We start from the raw sequence: 21,030 nt of genomic DNA on the forward strand, positions 1-21,030 counted from the left end.
GAATACGTGAATCAGCTTGGTATTTTGTACAAATGTATGCCAACATATTAAATTCAGATTACTATAGTAAATCTCTACTGTGGTATATAGTGCTTGAGGCAACTGGTGATTGGCAGTTATTGCTTTCCCAGAGTAGATGTGCGTTAACAATTTGCCCTTCAACTTTTGCCTCACAACAACAGGGTGTAATGGGGGGGGTGAATTCTGATTGTTGGGATTACAGTCAAAATACTTTCCTATATAAAATCTATTTTTCTTTTCATATAATGTCTGTGTGTGTGTGTGTGTGTGCGCATTTGTGTGATTTCTCCACACACATTCATAAACCATGAATTTGGGAGACAGGAAGTTTGACATTGGACATATTGTATTCTATATAGAAAGGTAGATCATAGAAAGGTAGATAAAAGGTAGATATTCTGTATACAAAGGTATACAGAATATTTGGGTGTCAAAACACTGAAGGACCTGTCACTTAAAGCTATCAATGTTATCTCAGGCACATCTAGAGATCCAGAATAACAAAAGAGTTGGTCTGTATAAGGCTGAAGGACACTGATGACTTAGATTACATTAGATGCAAACACAAATAATATAATAATAACTTAATAGGGAGACAGGATGCAAATTCTTTATCTGTGTCAAGTTAAAGGTCATCCATAGTTTCAGTTTGTGGATACATGTAAATGATTGGTGTTTTGACCTTGATGTGTGTCTAATTCTAGCTATTTTAGCCAGTTAGCTGTGTTCATCATACCACACATAATGATTGCATTTATTATTCTAATCCTCTTGGATTAGTTGAGATTAATTTACCAGGCGATGTGCTGCACTGATGTTGGAAACACTGTCCTCATTAGCCTCTGCAGTGATAAGTTCATATCACTCTTTTTTTTATCACAAACAGCTGACTTGCTGCAGATTGACGTTCTCACTTTGAAGTTCTTGCAGAAATGAAAGACCACACACATTAACCAATCTCATGCATCCTGGTTTTCTGGTAGATAAGAAAGCCCTAAAAGAGATTATTCTGCTCATTTATGTAAACACATCCTCTGACCCACTTCTAAAAAGCTGTGTGGACATGTATGTGTGTGTGATTGTGACTTCTCAGCCCCATTCTGGTCCTATTTTGGTTTTGGGGGATGATGTTCACTGTCATTTGTAATCAGTAGTGTGTAAATGGGCCATATAATGAAGTGTATTTCAAACTGTGTGGCAATGAAATGTAATCAAAAAGAGAAGCACAATATAAATAAACACATATAAATATAGAACTTTATGTCCACTAATAGTAATACAATAACACACACTCCTGTGCAAAAAATGGGAGCAAGCCATGGAAAACTGGAAATAGGAACTGGCATAGTCTTCCTTTATACAAAGACAACCTAGTTCTGAAAGACCAAAAGCTTTTTCAACTGATAAAATGTACAATTCCCAAAGACCTTTCAGAAGATAAACAATAAAAATATGTTACCAATATATGTTAATGTGTAGATTATAGAATGTTTGATTCAGCAAAGTTGTTGTGTGGGCTGATAATCACGAGTTTGTATGATTATCTTTAAAGATCAGGTGAAAAACACACTAATGAATGCAGCTCTGTCATATATATTGGACAAATACAATTAATGGTTGGGAATCCAGAACAATATTGAAAGAATATTTGCTGGTTTTTCTGAAAGTCGATTTCCACATTTTGACACATTGTAAAAAATGGCCAAGATTTTGCTTCGATTTGGCTTATGTTTTGTCTCGCACAAAAAAAGTATGTAGAGGCTGAAACTATCCTAGCTAAAGTTGACCATCTTAATGTTGTGTAATTTTGAGTTTTTGGCCAGGAGTGTAAATCAAATGACTCATTTAGAGCAACAGATAATAACAGATAGAGATTTCTAGATGCATGACAGCCCATCATTTCATTTTCCATGCCTGTGTCATAGGGGACGAAAGTCTTTACCCACAGTCAACTGCTGCTGGCAGAAACCACCCCTGGACAGAGTGCCAGTCCAGGGGAAACACCCGCCCAATTTAGACACCCTGCATGCCTTTGTAGCACTAGACTGACAAACCTAATCCTGGTCTATGTCTGTCATGGCATTGTTTTGAGGTTAATGTAAGTGATATGGTTGTGGATTATTAAAAAAAATCAAAGGTTAGCATGGACTGCAGGGAAAAAGCAAAGAACATGTACCAAGCGAGCATTACAAGAACGGCACCATCTCAAGACAAAAAAGTCCATTTTGTACCTCAAGGCAATAATTCAACAAACCGTAACATGAACAAATCCCATCTGCAACGCTGTATGCACATTATGACAGCCAATATCTATGCATAATTTATATAAAGTCAAGCCAGGCTTGTTATTACTTAGTTCAGAAATGGGAGAGGAGGTGGTGACTGCTGATGGCTGATATGAAATCGGATAATAATTAATTTTACATTTCTTTTTTTTTATTATTTTGCCACTGTTTTATGTTTGCAATTTGAAAAAAAAGCACACATGACCTGAATTCTGTTCTGTTCACACAAAATTGCAAAGAGAAATGGAAATGGCAAATGGAAGCCTTTGGACTGAAAGAGAAGGAAAATGAAAGAGCGTGGTTTGGTTTTTGAAGATTATGCTGCAGTTGAAGAGCAGCTTTGCATTTGGAGCAGAACAGATACTCCTGCAGGCCACATTAGCTGTGGCTGTGCTTTGGTTGAAGCTCTTGCTGCAGGGCCCTGTTGCTCTTTAATGACTGAAATGGGTTAGAGTTTAGGCTTCTGAAGAATAGAGATTTTCCCACAAGGCCTTGATCCTTTCTGAAATTAGCTGCTTTGCTGGCATTTCCGGTGTTAGTCACAGCTGCTGAAAGTAGCTGGCAACGGTTTTGATGAACTAATCCTCACCTGTTCGCTGCTAAATGTGGAAAAGCAGAGACAACGACCTGCCATTGGATGGTCCAGATGCCAGCTTGTCTGTATGCATATGCAAGTGAGATTTACTCCCTCAGTAGCAGAACTTTGTCTTCAGAGCCAGCCTGGCTGATATCTTTTGGAAGGAAACAGTTGTCGCCGACGGTAGAGCGTAATAACCTGGTTTCCTGGGCTTGAGATGCTCACTGAAAAAGTCTGAGCTGGTTGATTTTCTGAAATTTATACCAGATACCTGAACGGCCCAAATGTCACCATGCTTGACTTCGATGCACAGGGTGTCCTTACTCCTTAGTATCTGTAGGTCAGATGGACATTGACCTTTCGCACGCCTTTGATATATTAGTACTTAGCAGAGTGTATTTTTAGACACAGGGCTGTTTAAAGGCAAGCCAAACATACTGAAAGCAAGGGGATTTGGGATGTTAATTGTGTGTGCTGTGTGTGAGTGTTAAGTACAGTACCAGTGTGTTTTTATGTCAGAAATAAAGCCACTGTGGCAATTGCGGTGATTATAATTATTGAGATAATCTGCTGAAATTTCTCATTGCCCTGCCCTGTTCTACACTGTTTTTCTGTGCTTCCTGTAATTTCTCAGTGTGTACCTTTTAGTTACTTTGGTTACTTTGGTTACTTTGGTGTTATACATAAATTCATTTGACATGGCGAGGCAGATGATCTGGAATGATGGCTGGACATGACGATGAAGAAGGTCGCATAAGCACAACATCACGAAACAGGGTTTTAATACTTGATGAACAGGGCCAGGGAGACATCCAGTAACAATGAACTAGTAACATTTAACAATTACATGATGGTGAACAGGGCAGCTTTATACAATCATAAACAGGTGAACACAATCAGGAAACATTACACAGGATGAACATGAAACTCCGGTCTGGATCCTGGACCCGGAGTAACCCCTTTCGGACCGGATCATGACAGTAACCTCCCTCCTAGGCACGACTCCCAGTATGCCAACCAAAGCAGTCCACGAAGGAGGGAAGGAAGTCCATACACCGAGTCTTTTTGAATATCAATGGAAGATGGAACGAGGCGAATAGAGATGAGATGAAAATGAGATTAAGATGATGAAGATGAATGACTGAGACAAATGAAAATTGACTGATGACTTATCCGGCATCAAGATGGACGAGTGGTGGTAGTCCTGCGCTGACTGCTTCAGATCCGGTCCGACTGACACCTTGTCCACGGTCTGCAGGTGCCCTCCGCTCCAGTCAGTCTCCGGCTTGCCACTCTGAATGGCTACTTCTCACCTTGAACACCACCAGACATGGGACTGTGGGGCAGGTGTCGTCGACTGTCGGGAAAACCCATCGGGCGCGTCGGGACCCGGTGGAACATGAAGCTAACTTTGGCCAGGGACAAGGGGGCTGGCGGCATCCTCCTGGCTCCTTGGATCGGCTGCGTCCAAATCTGGTCAGGTCATTCTGTCACGCTGGTTTGACATGGCGAGGCAGATGATCTGGAACGAAGGCTGGACATCACGATGCACGGCGTCATGAAATAGGGGTTTAATACATGGTGAAGAGGACCGGGGAGACATCCAGTAACAATGAACAATGAAGTAACATTTAAGAATGACCTGATGGTGAACAGCTTTATACAATCAGACGCAGGTGAACAAGATCAGGAAACATTACACAGGACGAACATAAAACTCTGGCCAGGATCCCTTTAATGCTGAAACTGTCATTCTAAGTACATATTTTTCCTCATGAGCTGCCTGTAGCACTCAGTGGCAGTTCACCAGTTCCAATCAGAACATCTACAGTGGGTACAAAATGTGGACACACCCCTGTTAAAATGGCAGGTTTTTGTGATAACCTATACAAAACCTGTATGTGAATGTCATGCCATGGGGTGAGAAGGAGGCACAAATGCCTGTCGTGAAAACAGTGAGACAGCAAAAGTGTCACTTCACAATGCATGACACATGAGCACACTATTAAAGGGTCCTGATTGATTGTGCCTAATGAGCGGCCACTGTGAGTGATCAGGTTATATTATTGTTTTTTTCCGGCACTTTCTTACAAAAGTGGTCCAACTCATTAGGTCACCCCACAGCTTTTCTTCTGAAGCCATTTTTTGCTGGTTTTGTATGGATACAGTGGCAGCTGAATGAAAGAAACCCCAAAGCATGATACTGCAAATGGGAATGAATTTGGTGATGTAAAGTGTTTCTATTTACCCAAAATAGCTCCTTCATTTTGCTGAAGGCCTTTCGGTCTAACCGGTTTCTTGGAATTTTCTCATAGATTTTTGAACTATATTTTTTTATATTCAGAGTCTCTTTAAATTATGCACCCAGGAAGACTGAGTTGTTTTCCCCTAACAAATTTGTTTGTTTTTAATTAAAATGTACAGATTATAAGTCCTGGAAGGTGGAAAAAGTTTTGAAATGACTTATTTAGTCTAATATTTCGTCATCATTAAATCCTGGCATTGTAACGGTGTTGTTCAGACTTAAAACTGAAACTGTAATATCTACACAGATTGTCCTGCATGTATTTTAGCACACACACTTGTTTGCAGTGATAAATGCCTTAAATGTAACTGCCGTAAAATAAATGTCTTGTCTCCAACAGCTGTTGGGATCCAAATGAAACTGGAGTTCTTTCAGAGAAAGTTCTGGACTGCTAGTAGACAGGTACAGGCCCACATTCTTCAGAATGCACATTTTCAGGACTCAACTGTAATAAATATGTTTACTGCAGCCGACTGTTCCTCTGTTTGTGTGTCCATTCTCTTACAGTGTACCACACTGGATGGTAAATGTTCCATCAGCTGTGATGACGATGTAAGTTCTCCTTTGAACCCTCTATTCCTCTTCCACTCCCGCTTTTTGACTTTTTACTTCATTTTAGTCTTCATATTCCTCAATTCCCAAATACACACTCACGTCCTCTCACACCAAAACCACAAGCTGAAGCACCCTCTGCTGGCACAGTTCTGAAATGGCAGAGGAGTGGATGCAATTTTCTACATTATAGCTGTTGATCTGATGCCCTTTAATCTTTGTTTATCTCTGCAGGATATTAACTGTTACCTCATTGACAACAATGGCTTCATTCTGGTAGCGGAGGACTTTTCTCTGGTGAGGTGTACCAGCTCTCCTTACTGCATTTTCCTGTGCTACAGACATTATACTACACCTACTGTGTTTCAGTAAAATGTTTCAGTGAAGTGTGTGTGTGTGTGTGTGTATGAATTGTGCTGTATTTTCTTTGCTGATCAGAGTCATAGTAGAATATTGTGTTTTTTGATAGATTTATGGAAACAATTCATGCAACACAAGCACATTCTCTCTCTCACTCACTCACTCACTCACTCACTCTCACTATTCCACTGCATGGTTACTGCTTTTCGTTTTGGCCATGCGGAAAAACTTACATCACCCAGACCAGCTTCACTTAACACACAACTTCCGCTTGGTCTGACACACACACACACACAGACACACACGTACACAGACTGTACACATGCACATAACAATGTAATAACACACATACACATTTGTCACATGCCCCCGGTGTTGTCTCTGTGAATTTCATATCGCGCTTTACGCTCCTCATTCACTCCTCCCTCAGACAGGGGTGTTCTTTGGAGAGGCAGAGGGTGCTGTGATGACCAAACTGCTGTCCATGGGTTCTTTCAAGAGGTAGGAAATGTGCACATGTTCGACACACACATTGTGTATCACGCATACACATGTTCTCATGCACAGGCAGTTCTCACTGCTGCACACAGAGCTCACGCTACTCCACCCCAAGAATCTGAGACAACACTGTCCCCACATGTGTCCCCCATGCATGTCCTAACTGTCGCCAGTTCTGGGCTGCCCCTGCGTTTCTATGCACAACTCAGTCAAGTTACAGTTATCAATAGATTTAATTAGACTTTGTCCCTGTTCCAGTACACATGCGCAGGAGGGATTTTTTTGGCTGATGTATGTATTATGTTGCTGTGATAGGTGGTGATTTGCATGATTGTATAACTTTTAGCAGCTGATCTATCATAGGCCCACACAACTGACAAAACTATGTAGCTGTCAGCATGTGAAGAGCTGAACTGGACAGATTTGCATGTCGAACGTACTGTACGCTTACCTTTGCCCATGAGATGCACTTTATCCCTTATTTTCAACAGGTTAAAAATTAGAAAAGGGAATTGTGGAGTGTGTTGAATGTATATGTGCAATCACATTGTCTGGGTGTGTTCATCTGACTCTGAGAAGTTCAACTTTTCATTACAATTTCAGTTGAGCAGATACATTTAAATGTACATGTATTTTTAGTCAAACTAACACAATAATTAAGTTTTCTCTTATGTCATGTTAACATACTAAATTCTGAATATATATATGAGAATGTTTGATGGTATGCTGGTAAACTACACCAGTTTGGTGGTCAGCCTGAGCTCATGTGATGTGTGTAACGCGATGGACGAGGCGGTGGTCCTGTGAGCTCAGTTTTAATTAAATCTCCCTTCATACATCACGGACGTGTGTGTCCTGCCCTGATCCCGTCTGTTCAGAATATGGCCCAGGGCTGTGTGCGGAACGGTGTCAAAATGCGTCTGTCACTGTGGCAACAAATTGGGCCCAGACATCTCCTCCTTATATCCTGAAACTGCTCAGTTCCAGGCTCAACACATGTACACACAGACACACACACGCCTGTGAGACACATACTTAGCAGACGCATACAATCACTTACACATGCATGTGAGTTCAGGAAATGAACACACACATCACCTCCACAGGCAAGTAACATACACCTCTCCATCCCAACTATGACGTTTGTTGGTCATTAGTTACACATTGGTTCACTGTGAAGATTTCCTTTTTACCCACCCATTTCCATTAAGCCTCAGGCTCATCTTTTGATGATTAAACCGGGATTTTTGGTAATGAGTGACAGTGTCACACAAAAATGTGTGACGGCATTAAAAAGAGGATTGAATTAGGCCAAATGGATATCCAGCACTGAAACAAGGCATCTACTGAGGACCCAGACAGGACCTCGTGCAAAAACACATTGTATGAACGTTTTGGCTCCGATGTAGAAACGGTCACATGAATTCTAGATTTAGAGGCTTGACTTACTGTTCTAAAGAGACTAATAAACATGCTGAAACTCCCAGAACAGTTTTCCCTCAAATATTCACTTAAAACATTCATGGCTGAAAATTGTTTAGCTCCTCTGTCAGATTAAACTGTGCAACCAGTTTTGTGAAAGTGCACATATTATCAAATAATATATGGAAAACATATTTTGAGGTTTTATTATGGATACAACTCACTCAATGGCTCACTATCCATAACCGCAAAATCTCAATCAGGGAATCTAATCTATCTTCATGTTTGGGTTGGTAGCAAACATGGTCCCAGGATGTCTGTAGCAGAGAGGAAGGGAGGAGATGGGAATTTGCACTACATATGCTCATGTGAAATCATCCAGAATGAGGAAAGATGTGTGAGAGATGACAGTCATTGTCTTGGCATCCTCCCCTTTTCAACTTCGTTCATAAAAACATCATTAAGGGTCATCTTCTGGGGGACAGAAAAGGTTACAAGGATGCAGATAACGAACAAGCAGTCGTTGTGTTTGCATCTGATGTGGTGACCCAGAAGTATGCTTGATGAGACCTTAGCAAACTTGTCACATGCACTACATCTGTCATAGCACCACACAAATTAGACGATTAATCTCCACTAAAGTTAATTGGCACTTTTTCCTGCATGGATAACTCAGTCTGAGGTTATTAACTCTGTGCCTCCCTCTCTCTCTCTCTCTCTCTCTCTCTCTCAGGGTTACCCTCTATGACTACCAGGCCATCTGCAGGGTGTACGTGGAGAGCAGCAGCAGCGCCCACAGCCTGCTGGATGTGAGTTTTGCTGTGCATTCAGCACTTCATGATGGTGGTGATGATGATGATGATGATGATGGTGATCCAGCACCACTGACAGTTACAGCCACACGCAAACACACATTCTGCTCCCTCCCTTTTCTTTTGTCTGTGGCTTCTGAGTTTAGTCCAAACACACAGATTAGTTCTTTCCCATCTGCGTCATCTCCCTCTCTCTTCTCTCGCCTCCTGGTTGTGGGATGTGGGGGGACAGATTTATCTGTTGGTTATCTGGGTGCTCTCTGGGGTGGTCTCCACACACCACATCCTCTGTGTATAATGTGTGGATTTGAGTGTATGTATGTATTGAGCATTAACGATTAATAGGGCAAAAACATTAAATAGTGGACAGTTTGATTGACAGAAAGGTTGATTTGATATGTGTGAAGGCTTCTGTGTGTGGTTAAATCATTTTGATTGTGACATGTTTGTTGGATTGCATGTATTTGGTGTGTGTGTTGGAGAAATCCTCTTAGGTTGTATATGATGTGTAATAATTGTTTCATTTTTTTACAGCCATATTTCTCTGTTGTTGCTGCGGTGAGGTGGCTACTGACTGAACTCGTCATGTAAGATCCACGGCCTGCTCCGCCCACCGCACTATGTATCTAGCTAATGACATCATGGCTAATCACATCCTTGTGTGTGTGAGAGAGTGTCAGTTTGCGTGTGTTTGTGTGTGTGTGTGCACAACCATCTGTCATCTGTTAATGTGGTTAAAATCGACCTGGGTGGGCTGACATCATCGAGACAACAGGCCCTGTTTGCTGATGCGTCCCAATCATATATGTTAGGTGTGTGAGAGGAGAAGCATGGCTGTGGGCGGAGTTGTGTGGATGGGGGTGTGGTTGTTCTGATTATGTGTTGTGCTGTGAACATTGTACATATATAATTTTCTGTTCTTTTTCAGATTACTGCTGGAGTTCAACTTCTTCAGCTGGTGGCATTTTGATCTCAGCGCCAAAGGTAAGCGAACACATTCATGTCGGAATGCAACCATTTTGCTGTTAATAGAAAAGGAAGAATTCGCTTTGGTTACGGAAAATTGGCCTAGGCATTTAGGCTGATGACCATGTAACATGGTCATGTAACATTGTCATCAGAAGGGTATAAAATTTGATATGTGTGTGTGTGGTACTGGCCACACTTGCATTCTTCATTCTACTGCATCTGATAATTGGACAGTTTATAAGGGGGTCCTTGAGTCAAAAGTTCAAAGGTGACACTCTAAAGCCTTCCTCTCCTGGTTTTGTTGACATTTAATGGTCCATGGGGTCGTCTAAAGTCTGACCACTTTCTGTTACAGTGGGAAGCCACAACGGAGGTTAAAGAGAACACACACATACACACTGAATAAATGCTGGTCTCTTTTGGCAGAGAGACAGTTCAATGTGATGCGTGTGTGTGTGTCGACTCTGCTGTAGACCTGTTTCTTTATGACCTGTATAGCGTGCATGCTGATCGGTAATATCCTGAGTTTAAAGCAGCCGGGCCGCCTGTGTTAAGTATCAGCTGCAGAATTAAGACATAAAAAATGTGCACGCCTGCCAAGTCCTGTCCGAAATATAAAATTCACACTCTCTCACCTTCCTGTCTGTTTCCTATAAAACGCACACACTCTCACAGCAATCTGCAGCTTATTCCTACCATGTCTCACTCACCCTATCCAATATATATTTACACAGGGAATACATACACGAGCATAGATTTGGCTCTAATGAGTGGACACCTGTGGGTTGGACAAAATCTTTTGCTTCATATAATACAGCATGATGAAAATGATGACCACTAATTATCCAGGCTTTCAAAAAATTATCCGAGACACTTTGGACAACAACACATTCAGGAAGGGGTGTCCTTTGCAGTCTGAGGGACAGACTTTTGTGACAGCCAGAGTAAACAGCATCGTAGGCTTGTTTTGGCAGGAAACAGGACAATTTCACACAACGGTGACCCGGCTGCCGGGCCACGAGGAGAAACCCGATCTGGTCCAGTTTCCCACATTAAAACTCTGTGCCCAGAAAGTCACCAGAAACAAAAAAACGAAACCACAGCTGGGGAGTCACTGCAGATTGTTCTTGCCTCAGACCGGACAGGCCTGGAGAACAGCACAAGTTCCTCTGAATTTGGTTCTCCAGACCGCATGGGCCCTGTTACAGACTGTGTTTAAATCAGAAAACAGCGACGTAGATGTGCAGTGCCGCTACTAAGCTGTAGGTGGCAGCAGTGCTGTGGAAATAATGTGCATGCTATGGAATATGCTTACATTCGTTCCTCGATCTCCCACCCAACCCCCTGCTTCATTTCCAGCTCAGAGGGCCAGTAGGACCACGTTGGTCCCGTGTGATACGGAGTACCCAGCCTTCATCTCTGAGCGTACCATCAAAGAGACCACAGGCAACATCGACTGCGACGACTGCATCAAGTATGTCTCTAACATGCACACACACACACACACACACACACCATAACGCTCCCTTTTCTTTTTGGCTCTACTGCTCACAAAAATCCTTTATACGTCATCTTTATTCTTGGGGTTTTCTCATCATTTTTGTTCGACCTGCTGCAGATTTGTCTTCTTTTACAGTCTGTCCCCATTCTGATCAGAATATAGAATATATACATTCACATAAAATATGTCTACTATTATCATTTTTTATTGTTTATTCTGTGTGTGCGTCATTTTGATTACAGCTGATTCCGGTCTGCTGGATTTACTCTCCACTCCATCAAAATCACACTCAAAATACTTCACCATCCCCTGCTGAAAATTGTCACATCAGCATATTTCCATGTGGGTCTTGTCTGTTGTGGGTGCTGACCTTTTTTTTTTTTTACATGCATTTGTACACCGTTCACAGCTTGACTTTGCATATGTTTATTGACAAGAACAAGGAACATGTTCATGGTGCTTTAAACAGAGTTGAAGAGGCCAACTCTGTCACAAGCACTACTTTTAAAGTAACTTTTACACTTTACTATTACAATAATCATCTGATAAATGTGCTCATCAGTTTCGCGTCCTCATCTAGGGGGTAGGGTAGGCTTGGGGAAAGGGCAGTGAGACACACAAAAGCTAACACAATGTATAAGAGTGCATTTATTTACAGCGGGAATAAGTACAAGTAACCAAGGCATGACAAGCACACAGGCAACAGATTTACAAAAAGTAAACTAAGCAAACGAATTAACCACAGCCACAGGGTGAGATCTCCAGCCTTCTTTAAATATGTTGAGCCGACCAATCAGCTTGCAGTAGGCAGAGCTGGTAGGTATGGAGCTCCTCCCATGAAGACACATCCAGAAAGCACTGGGACATAACATTCATAAACAACAGATTTGTTTTGTGTGTGTATTCACTAGTATTAAGCAGCAGCTACAGTAGAAAGTAAAGTAAAGTGAAGTGATTGTCACATGTGAAACACAGCAGCACAGCACATGGTGCACACAGTGAAATCCTCTGCATTTAACCCATCACCCTGAGTGAGCAGTGGCCGGCCATGACAGGCGCCCGGGGAGCAGTATGTGGGGACGGTGCTTTGCTCAGTGGCACCTCAGTGGCACCTTGGCGGATCGGGGTTCGAACCAGCAACCTTCTGATTACAGGGCCGCTTCCTTAACCGCTAGGCCACCACCGCCCCAACAAGATTGTGTGTGAGTGTGTGTGAATGTGTGTTCCAATATTATTACTGCTGATGAAGGAAAATGAATGGAGGGCATGTGTGTGGCTCCTCCCCATCAGAACAATCCTACAGCCATATAAACTTTCCCTAATGGTCCCTGTGCCCCTGTGCCAGGGATTCACTTTACTTCTCCACTTTTACTCCTTTTATAGGCAGGATTTAAGTTGAGTCGTCTGAGGGGAGAAAGAGTAGAGTGTGTCCTGGGTTTTACTCAAGGTCAAATCTGAAAAATGAATTTACAGTCACAGGGTTAAATATTGATCATCTTATGGAGATCTCTCTCTCTCTCTCTGTTGTTCTAATGGACTCTCTCTAGCTGTGAGCTCTGTCCAGACCATACAATATGGTCATATGTTGTCTAAAATTTTGCCAAATCTCCCAGACACTGTGTTTTCTTATAACACAGTGAAAATCCCTTACAATCAGGCTCTCTGAAGTCACTCATCGCATTTCAGAAATCTCTTTCTCCTTTATCAGACTTGCCCTGTTATGTAAGATAAAGGGAGAGAGGGTGAAAGTGTGTATTTTCGCGGTGAAGCGCCGTGCTGTCTATCTGTGAGTACCTCATGTGTCTTGGGTCTGTCTGTTTTGTGTCTTGGTTGTGTCTTGTTCTTGGCTCATTTCAGTAAATACAACCAAGTGTGTGTGCGTGTCTGTGTGTGCGTGTCTGTGTGTGTGTGTGTGTGTGTGTGTGTGCGCGTGTGCATTTGTTAGGAAGGACAAGGCCAAGCCTGGCCCCAGTGGGAAGCGTGTTTTGGCCAGTGCTCCCCTGTTCTGTTCTGTGTTGCTTGATTAATTTGGACTTGCTCTGTTGATTCGATTGAGTCGGCCTTCCCCAAGTCGGGTTCTCAGACGTGAGCCGATCTTAGCTGGGATCAGTTAGTTTGAGTTGAGCGTAGTTGAGTACAGAGCAGCCGTTTGTGTTTTAGTTCAATGGAACTGGTGAGAACCATGTTTTAGAAGAACTCAGTTTTGCATAATGATGTATTGATTCTCACTCACCCATAACCACCCGATCCTGCTCAGAGCCCATCCCAACTTTGTTGTCCAATCTTCCATGCAGTGCAGGGTCTGGATCACAAGATGAGGTTTGCAACGTTTCCAATTTTTGAGGGCTTAAATCATCGATGTTGTTCTGGAGAGGGTTTGGTTTGAGCGGAACTGAAGTTAGAGGTTTATAGAGTTCATCTGAGTTCGGTTGAGTTGGTTGGAGTTTGGTAAGTCTGTCCAGGGTTTTTTTGGTTTGTTGATGATGTTAAGATGGGGCAGACAAACCAACACTCTTGTGTTCTTGGAATACATTTTTTTATACCAGACAAGCATCGTCATCAGAAACTGGCATGAGAAAAAGAAATTAACTAATTGATTAGACCTTTTGATTGTGCTTCTTGAAACACGAGGTATGCAGCTCACCAAAGTGTCTATTGAAAAAACTGCTGAGGCAAAAGCCCTGATCTAAGACTTAGTTACATGCAGAATTACAGTAATTAGTTGCTTTTCACTTAATTCTCGTTGAGAGAATAATAATATTACTTAGTACTTTGTAAAACAATAAGTTAAACTTGTTGTTGACACCCACATTCCAGAACACTGTCTTTTAAATCCCACTTCATTGAATCAAGTAGTGAAAGAGTGAGTAATAAAATGGTATAACCACAAGCTATGCAGCCAGTATGAAAAATGATAAATCTATAAATTAGAGTACTGTTTGTTTTTGCCTTAATGCCCTGTACTGTCTTGTTTTCACACATTTCACATTGCTGTTGTGCTGTCATCTTAAGTGCATGTCAACAGTTTTAGTTTTTTATGGTCTTGCTGCAAAAACGAACAACAGTTTTCTTCGCATATTTGGCAGAGACAAACTGAAAATGATCTGCCACATATACTGTATAAATGTAAAAATTTCTGTTCTTGTTATGCAGTATTAGTAATCCCTCACACTTCTCGTTACTGGGGAAAGTGATCATATGACCAGGAACATGCTGCAGGATATACAGTAATTTGGTGAGCTGGATTTGCTGGATGCACTGGACTGTCAAAAAGTCTTTCTGGACAGGCCGCTAGTGGCCAAGAAAACATCCATGTGTGCTCATAATTTGCCCATCCCGGCATACCTCATTGTCATGCCCTAATCCTCACTCCAGTGACTGCTAGGCCTGAAGCAGGGTGCAGATGGTGCCTGTTGCTTTAGTTTTTCTGGTGACAAACTAATGCTGAAGTGCTCAATGCTGCTTCTGGGCTCTGCTGAGTTTGTCTTTGTCGAGCTATATCTGGATTGCATTGAGCGCAAGAGCAGAGAGGATCCACTGATGTAAGCGAAAAAAACGCACCAAGACAGGGGCCATAAATCACCCTCTATGGAAATGAGGGAGAAACAGATAGAGAGGGGAAGACAGTGAGAGTGGGGTGGAGGTGGGCTTAGTGAATAACTGAGTAGGGGAATCCTCCACACTGTCTCACAGACACATAAATCAAATGACCAGAATTCAAACTCCATCTCCCCAGGCCGTATATAAAGAAGAAGAACTCATAAAAAGCATTGGAATTTCTGTGTGATTCCAATTTGTTTCTTCGTTTCGAACTCCATAGCATTTCACTGGTACGACTGTGCTGACTGAAGGTGGAACAATGAAAGCTCATATGCTGGAGTATACACACACACACATGACCATTAATACACTCCCTTGTCATCTCTGTAGCTGGGTGGTACAGGTGAATGCAAACATGTCTTATCGTTTTGGCACTATACTTTTCCTGTTATACTGTATTTATATACTTTTAAATCACACATGCAGGATCGCACACACATGCACACTGCCAAGTGCGGTAAATGTAATGTGTTTATTCTTTTTCTATCTCTTCCTTCAAAGGTCATTCATCATTCAGCAGATCCCCAGCAGTAACCTCTTCATGGTGGTGGTGGACAACAAGTGTGACTGCAAAGAATATGGCCCCATAACCATGGACCCCATAGAGATGATGTATATCCTTTACAAGACGATGTGATCCCATCTCAGTAGGTGAATGTGGGATACTCAGGCCAAATGAGGTGAATAAATTTGAGTGACCTTGACCAACATAATTGAGGGATTGATTTGGGGGTCACATCCTTCTGTGAGATCATTTGAAAACCAGATGTGGCATAAGTGTCCTGACAAGGTTGGCCCAGTTAGAGGCTCCTTCAGATGAATCCCATAAATGCCAAGAAGAATCCATTCAGTGAGTCAGTGTGGCTCAACATATCGCATAATTCATTGTGCTAGCACATTTAATCCAGTCCCTGAATTGAGACATTAATGAAATGGCAAACTCAAATTTAGGAACAGTCAACTCAAAATCCATTATGGCCTGTGGCAGCCACTAGTGCTAGGGAGAACTAGGATGTGGCAGACTTTTTGATCCAGTTTGATTGGTGACTGTTAAATTCTGTAGCATCACACTGGTATGTATGTGAAGACATAGCACTTTAATATTGTGTTACTAGTGTTATTAGTGTTATATCTTATACAGGAAGCTGACCCATAATGAAAAGGTTACAGGGTCAAATCCCGAACTGCCAAGGTTGCACTGAGGTCCCCTTGAGCAAGGTTCCGTCCCCACAAACTGCTCCCTGGGTGGCTCTCATGGCTGCCCACTGCTCACCGAGGGTGATTGTTAAAAGCAGAGGACACATTTTGTTGTGTGCACTGTGTGCTGTGTATCACAATGAAAATCACTTCAGTTTTACTATAAATACTCTAAGCATTACTGTGTATAATGCATTAGCCAAATCCTGCTATCCCAGTCAACGTGGGCGTGAGGGTGGTAAGTGCTCACAGCCCAACACCGTACAGCATGTTTGGCAATTGCCAGAGAACATCAAGATTGGCAAATTTGCCTCTGCCGCCCTGTGCTCATCACAGATGAAAGCAGGTTCACAAAGAGCACATGTGACAAACTTGACAGAGTCTGGAGACGTTGTGGAGAACATTCTGCTGCCTGCAACATTCTCCAGCATGACTGGTTTGGCAGGGGCGCACAGCCCTCCACATGCTCGCCAGAGGTAGCCTGACTGCCATTAAGCACCGAAATGAGACCCTCAGAAACCTTGTGAGGCCATATACTGGTGCGGTTCGCCCTGGGTTCCTCCTAATGCAGTTCCTGCAAGACGAACACATTGCTATGCTATGGACTGGCCTGTTCCCCAGACCTGAATTAAATCAAACACATCTGGGACATTCTGTCTCGCTCCATCCACCAACGCCACGTTGCACCACAGACTGTACAGGAGTTGCCGGATTCTTTAGTCCAGGTCTGGGAGAAGATCCCCCAGGAGACCATCTCCCACTTCATCAGGAGCATGCTCAGGTATTATAGGGAGGTCATACAGGCATGTGGAGGCCACACACACTACTGAGCATCATTTTGACTTGTTTTAAGGACATTACATCAAAGTTGGATCAGACTGTAGTGTGTTTTTCCCCTTTAATTTTGATTATGAGTTATACTGGTTTACAAATGAAGGAGATCTGGAGCTCACATAGCAGGTTTGTGACAGAACTAGCGATGTGCAATACCACTGATTTTCTTTTTTGATGCAATACCAAGTAAAATTCAGGTTGGTATCAGCGGTATTGATCCGTTACCGATGCTTTATACAAAAACTGAATGTGATTGGAAATTCAAACTAAAAGTGTGTGTCCTGCATCGCCATGAGATTTTCTGGGGTTGAGGAGGTCGGTGGGTGTTGGGGTACTGAGCTGCTGGGGGCGGGGTTGGTGCTTGCGAAGGGCACCACACTCCACTTTCTGTGACATCACTGAGTCATGTTGATATGTGAGGAACAGCATTTCTACCAGCACGTTTACTTTCAGTTAAAATATCGATAACATTGTGCTAGTAGCAATCCAATGCTGATACCAGTATCAGTATAGTATCAATGTTTAGAATTGCTCACACATCCCTAGACAGAACATTAATGCTAATGGTTGCAAACAGTACACTCATACTAAATTGGCATAAATTCGTATAACTGCATTGTGGAGTTTCAGCTTTCAAGTCCAACTCGGTAAAGTGAATTGAGTCAATTTAAGTTTTTAAGTTAAGGTAAACGCCATTTTAATTGTTGGACTGTTGCTATGTTATCAGAACAAATAATTTTTGTTCACTTGATTTATTACTCAAAAGTTTACTCAAAAGCTCTAGTGAAATAAGTTGCCTTGTTATTTTTGTTGGCGCAACAGCGTACAAATGATCGTGCACAGGTTAGAGTACGAGGGACCTGTTCCTGGTGTACAGGCCATGGCCGGTTTTTATTAATTTTACTTTCAACCACAGCAGAGTTGGCCTTCGGACTCCCGCTGTTTGTTGGCTTTAGTCATTTTTCAGCAGCAAACGATCACACAGGCAGTAAAGAGTCTTTTTTTTCACTACATAGACTCTCGTGTGCCAGCGCAGTTATGGCCACTGACTTATTGCTTAGCTTTTTACAGCAGGCTTACAGATAAAGAAGAAATGTTTTAATTTGTGGATTTATACCCGCTTGATGTTTATGTGCCCTTTGGTCTTCTGTAAGATGAGAACAGCGTGATGAACGGCCGAGCTCTCGCTGCAAACATGTGATGTAAAAAAAAAACGGCACTGTCAGAGTTCGAAACAGCTGTACAGATGGTGCATTTCACAATGGCGTGATCAACAACAGACGTCCCGCTCACACACGCAAAATTCTCCCCGTCAGCCAGAGTGTGTCTTTCTTTCTTCTCCTTTCTTCCCTCCTCTCTCATGGGAAGGGTTGTGCAGTGTACAGTTTTCATCACTTTTTTTTTTTTTTCTGTTCTGTTGCGTGCCGTGCATGCTGCTTGAAAGGGTGTAAATCCCACACTTATCTGCAAGTAGCAGAGCGTGGTATTAAAGGTGGGGAAGGCCTCGACTAGCACAGCTACATGATGATTGGCTGCCGTCACTGTGCCAACTTCGTTAGTCTTTTTAGTCACGCCTTGAAATTTGCTAAAGCGTCGGGACGTTACAGTTTTGCAGGGGCTTGCAGAGGTAACAAGAGCGGTTAAATAGTAAATTCCAGAAAGTCCACATTCACCACATCCACCATAAATCAGGCTTACGGCAGGAGCAAAAGTAATAATAATTTAGAGTCTTAGGACTGCAGCATGAATATAAAATATGATGCATTTTTGTAAGTTGGCCTTGTTTGGTTTTGGAGTTTAACATGATTTTTTTTGTTGTTGTTGTTAGAATTCAGGCCAAATGACATTGTAAGTTCATTCTGAAAGCTCATGGGGAGCCTTGTCCAGCTATAAATTCCTTTGCCATCATCGCTCATACACTGATTCCAGACCACCGTGACTTAACCTCTCCACCAAATCCCCACCTCCACCTCTCTTTCCTCTTCCTTCTCTTTCCCTCAGAAGGAGGCTTCCATTTTTTGCCGTTTTGTTTTTTGTGTAGCACATTCACATTTAGTTCAATTGGCCATATGAACTGTGGTCCGATCAGGGGCTTTCTGGACGTTTGGATGAGCCGATGATTCTTTATTGGACATTCAGTCGCTTATGAGTTATGAGCTTACTGGTGTCATGTTAGTCATAGGTGGGTCCCGATGCATTGCAGCAGCGGTTCACGTATAAAAATGCCAACAAAGTCAGCCAAGTGGCCACGCACTGTGTATCGTCCCCACGCTGAGTGGTTTATTTTATGTGGCACAGTGTTTCCAGCTGGAGTAAAGTTAGCACCTAATGAGGACCCCGAGGTACAAATGTTGTGCTCATAAAATAAACTCTGCCGCTTGGGAGCAGTAAACATTGGGGAGATTCGATTTGCCTCCGTCATCTATCAAGCTACGCGTGAACCTTCACATTAGGATCTGTTGGAGTTTCCTGATTTGATTATAATGGTTTATAATGAAAGATGGCAGTGTGTGTGTGTGTGTGTGTGTGTGTGTGTGTGTTTGAACTGTGTTACTACACTCTGTTTCTAAGCTGTTGCTCCTTAATGCCACTGAACATAACGAGTCTCTGAAATGTGAACGTCTGAAGCAGCAGAAGGACAGGAGACGCCCAGACACCTGTCACCCCTATCACCCTGAGGTATACACACACACATAAACAACACGTATAATAAGGGTAACCTTGCCCTCATGTAATTGCAATTAAACCTGTAGCCTAAACCAATTGCACTTATTGTAATGAATCACACATTTTCCAGTTAATTAATTGTGATTAGGCAATTAAAGCATTGGTCCTGTGTTTGAGCATGGCAACCATTTGTCTTCAGTTGAAAAAAAATATTATTTAAAATTAATTAAAATTAAATTTGGACCTGTCATTTTTTATTTCAAGGTGGTAAATGTTTCTATACTAATCGCAACAATTAACATGTTAATTACTGCAGTAAATAAACATGCTGAGTTGCCAGACTTTTGGACATTTTCTTGCTATTTTAACCAAACAGGAAATAACATGATTTTCACCTCTCCCGTTGGCAGGAGAACTCCATGGAGTGCGGAGCTGCAACTGGCTTGAGTGCCTCACACACAGCTACGCTGCTCACCTTACTGCTGCATTTGTTTCCTAGGTGACTAGAAATACTCTAATCTCAACATAAGCCTCAGCTTGGCCTGCAAAAAAGTAGAAAGTGGATTAAAAAAAAAAAAAAAAAAAAGTAAAAACAGAGAAATAATGCAACACTGGATATAAAATATATATACATATATACAAAACAAAATTCACCTGGACATGATGCAGCCACGTAAACACAAGACACTCTCCCTTACAAAGAAATGTATCATCATTGGAGGCTCAGAAGAGCTGAGTGGCTGAGTTACAGTGCCATGTTGGATTTCCATATAAAAGCGATGAAATCAGTTTTTTATTTTATTTGTATTTGTTTATGTATGTATTTATTTATAATTTTCCAAGTGTTAATGCAATTGTGACCAGTCTGAAGTCTGAAGACATGTGATATGTTTGAGCCTTGCCTTATCATGACTACGACTAATCCCCTTTGTGTACTTTTGAAATAAAAGCCCTTTAAAATGATTGTCGTCCACATCCATGTACTTTGTGTTGAGGTGTGCAGAGGCGCTGCTCTGGAGGAAAAACATGGCCAAGCAGAGAAAAATAAAATGAGAGGAAAAGCCTTCAAGGATTAACGATGAGCCTTTTTTAACACAGAGTATGTCTCACCAATCGCTGCATTATTAATTCGATTAATTCAATTTAAAATCTGCCTGTTGCTTAATGGAAATGTACCAGCATTATATACATGCCTGCAGATCCCATTTTATGGGAATTAATTCACTTTTCATCAAGGCCATGCTTGATATTTTAATGTGTTGTTGATCCCGTCCCTCGCAGGGCGGCCATGTTTTCGTGTTTCAGCAAGCTCGCTGTAATGTAGCACATATGTTCCCTTCCGACCCTGGCTCTCAGGCACTGTCTTGCCCCGACATTGTCATGTCTCTGCTGAATGTGACCGCAAGATGGCTTTGAGGCCTTCACCATTC

The 21,030-nt window shown here is 42.1% G+C and overlaps 1 protein-coding gene across 2 annotated transcripts in view; it reads left to right on the top strand.

Moving 5' to 3' along the window:
• cacna2d3a (calcium channel, voltage-dependent, alpha 2/delta subunit 3a) overlaps positions 1-20,563 on the top strand; it is a 109,927-nt gene extending 89,364 nt beyond the window's left edge. For both annotated transcript variants that reach the window (XM_028992618.1, XM_028992619.1), the window contains 11 exons: positions 5,529-5,590; positions 5,696-5,740; positions 5,975-6,037; positions 6,531-6,601; positions 8,754-8,829; positions 9,367-9,419; positions 9,761-9,816; positions 11,161-11,275; positions 15,404-15,516; positions 19,530-19,612; positions 20,011-20,563. In XM_028992618.1, coding sequence (XP_028848451.1) covers positions 5,529-5,590; positions 5,696-5,740; positions 5,975-6,037; positions 6,531-6,601; positions 8,754-8,829; positions 9,367-9,419; positions 9,761-9,816; positions 11,161-11,275; positions 15,404-15,516; positions 19,530-19,612; positions 20,011-20,103 — 830 coding nt within the window. In that variant the 3' untranslated portion in view covers positions 20,104-20,563. The remainder of the gene's footprint in view (positions 1-5,528; positions 5,591-5,695; positions 5,741-5,974; positions 6,038-6,530; positions 6,602-8,753; positions 8,830-9,366; positions 9,420-9,760; positions 9,817-11,160; positions 11,276-15,403; positions 15,517-19,529; positions 19,613-20,010) is intronic.
• Positions 20,564-21,030: the final 467 nt, after the last annotated feature.

This window comes from Denticeps clupeoides, chromosome 10, assembly GCF_900700375.1.
Source record: "Denticeps clupeoides chromosome 10, fDenClu1.1, whole genome shotgun sequence".
Lineage (NCBI taxonomy): Eukaryota > Metazoa > Chordata > Actinopteri > Clupeiformes > Denticipitidae > Denticeps > Denticeps clupeoides.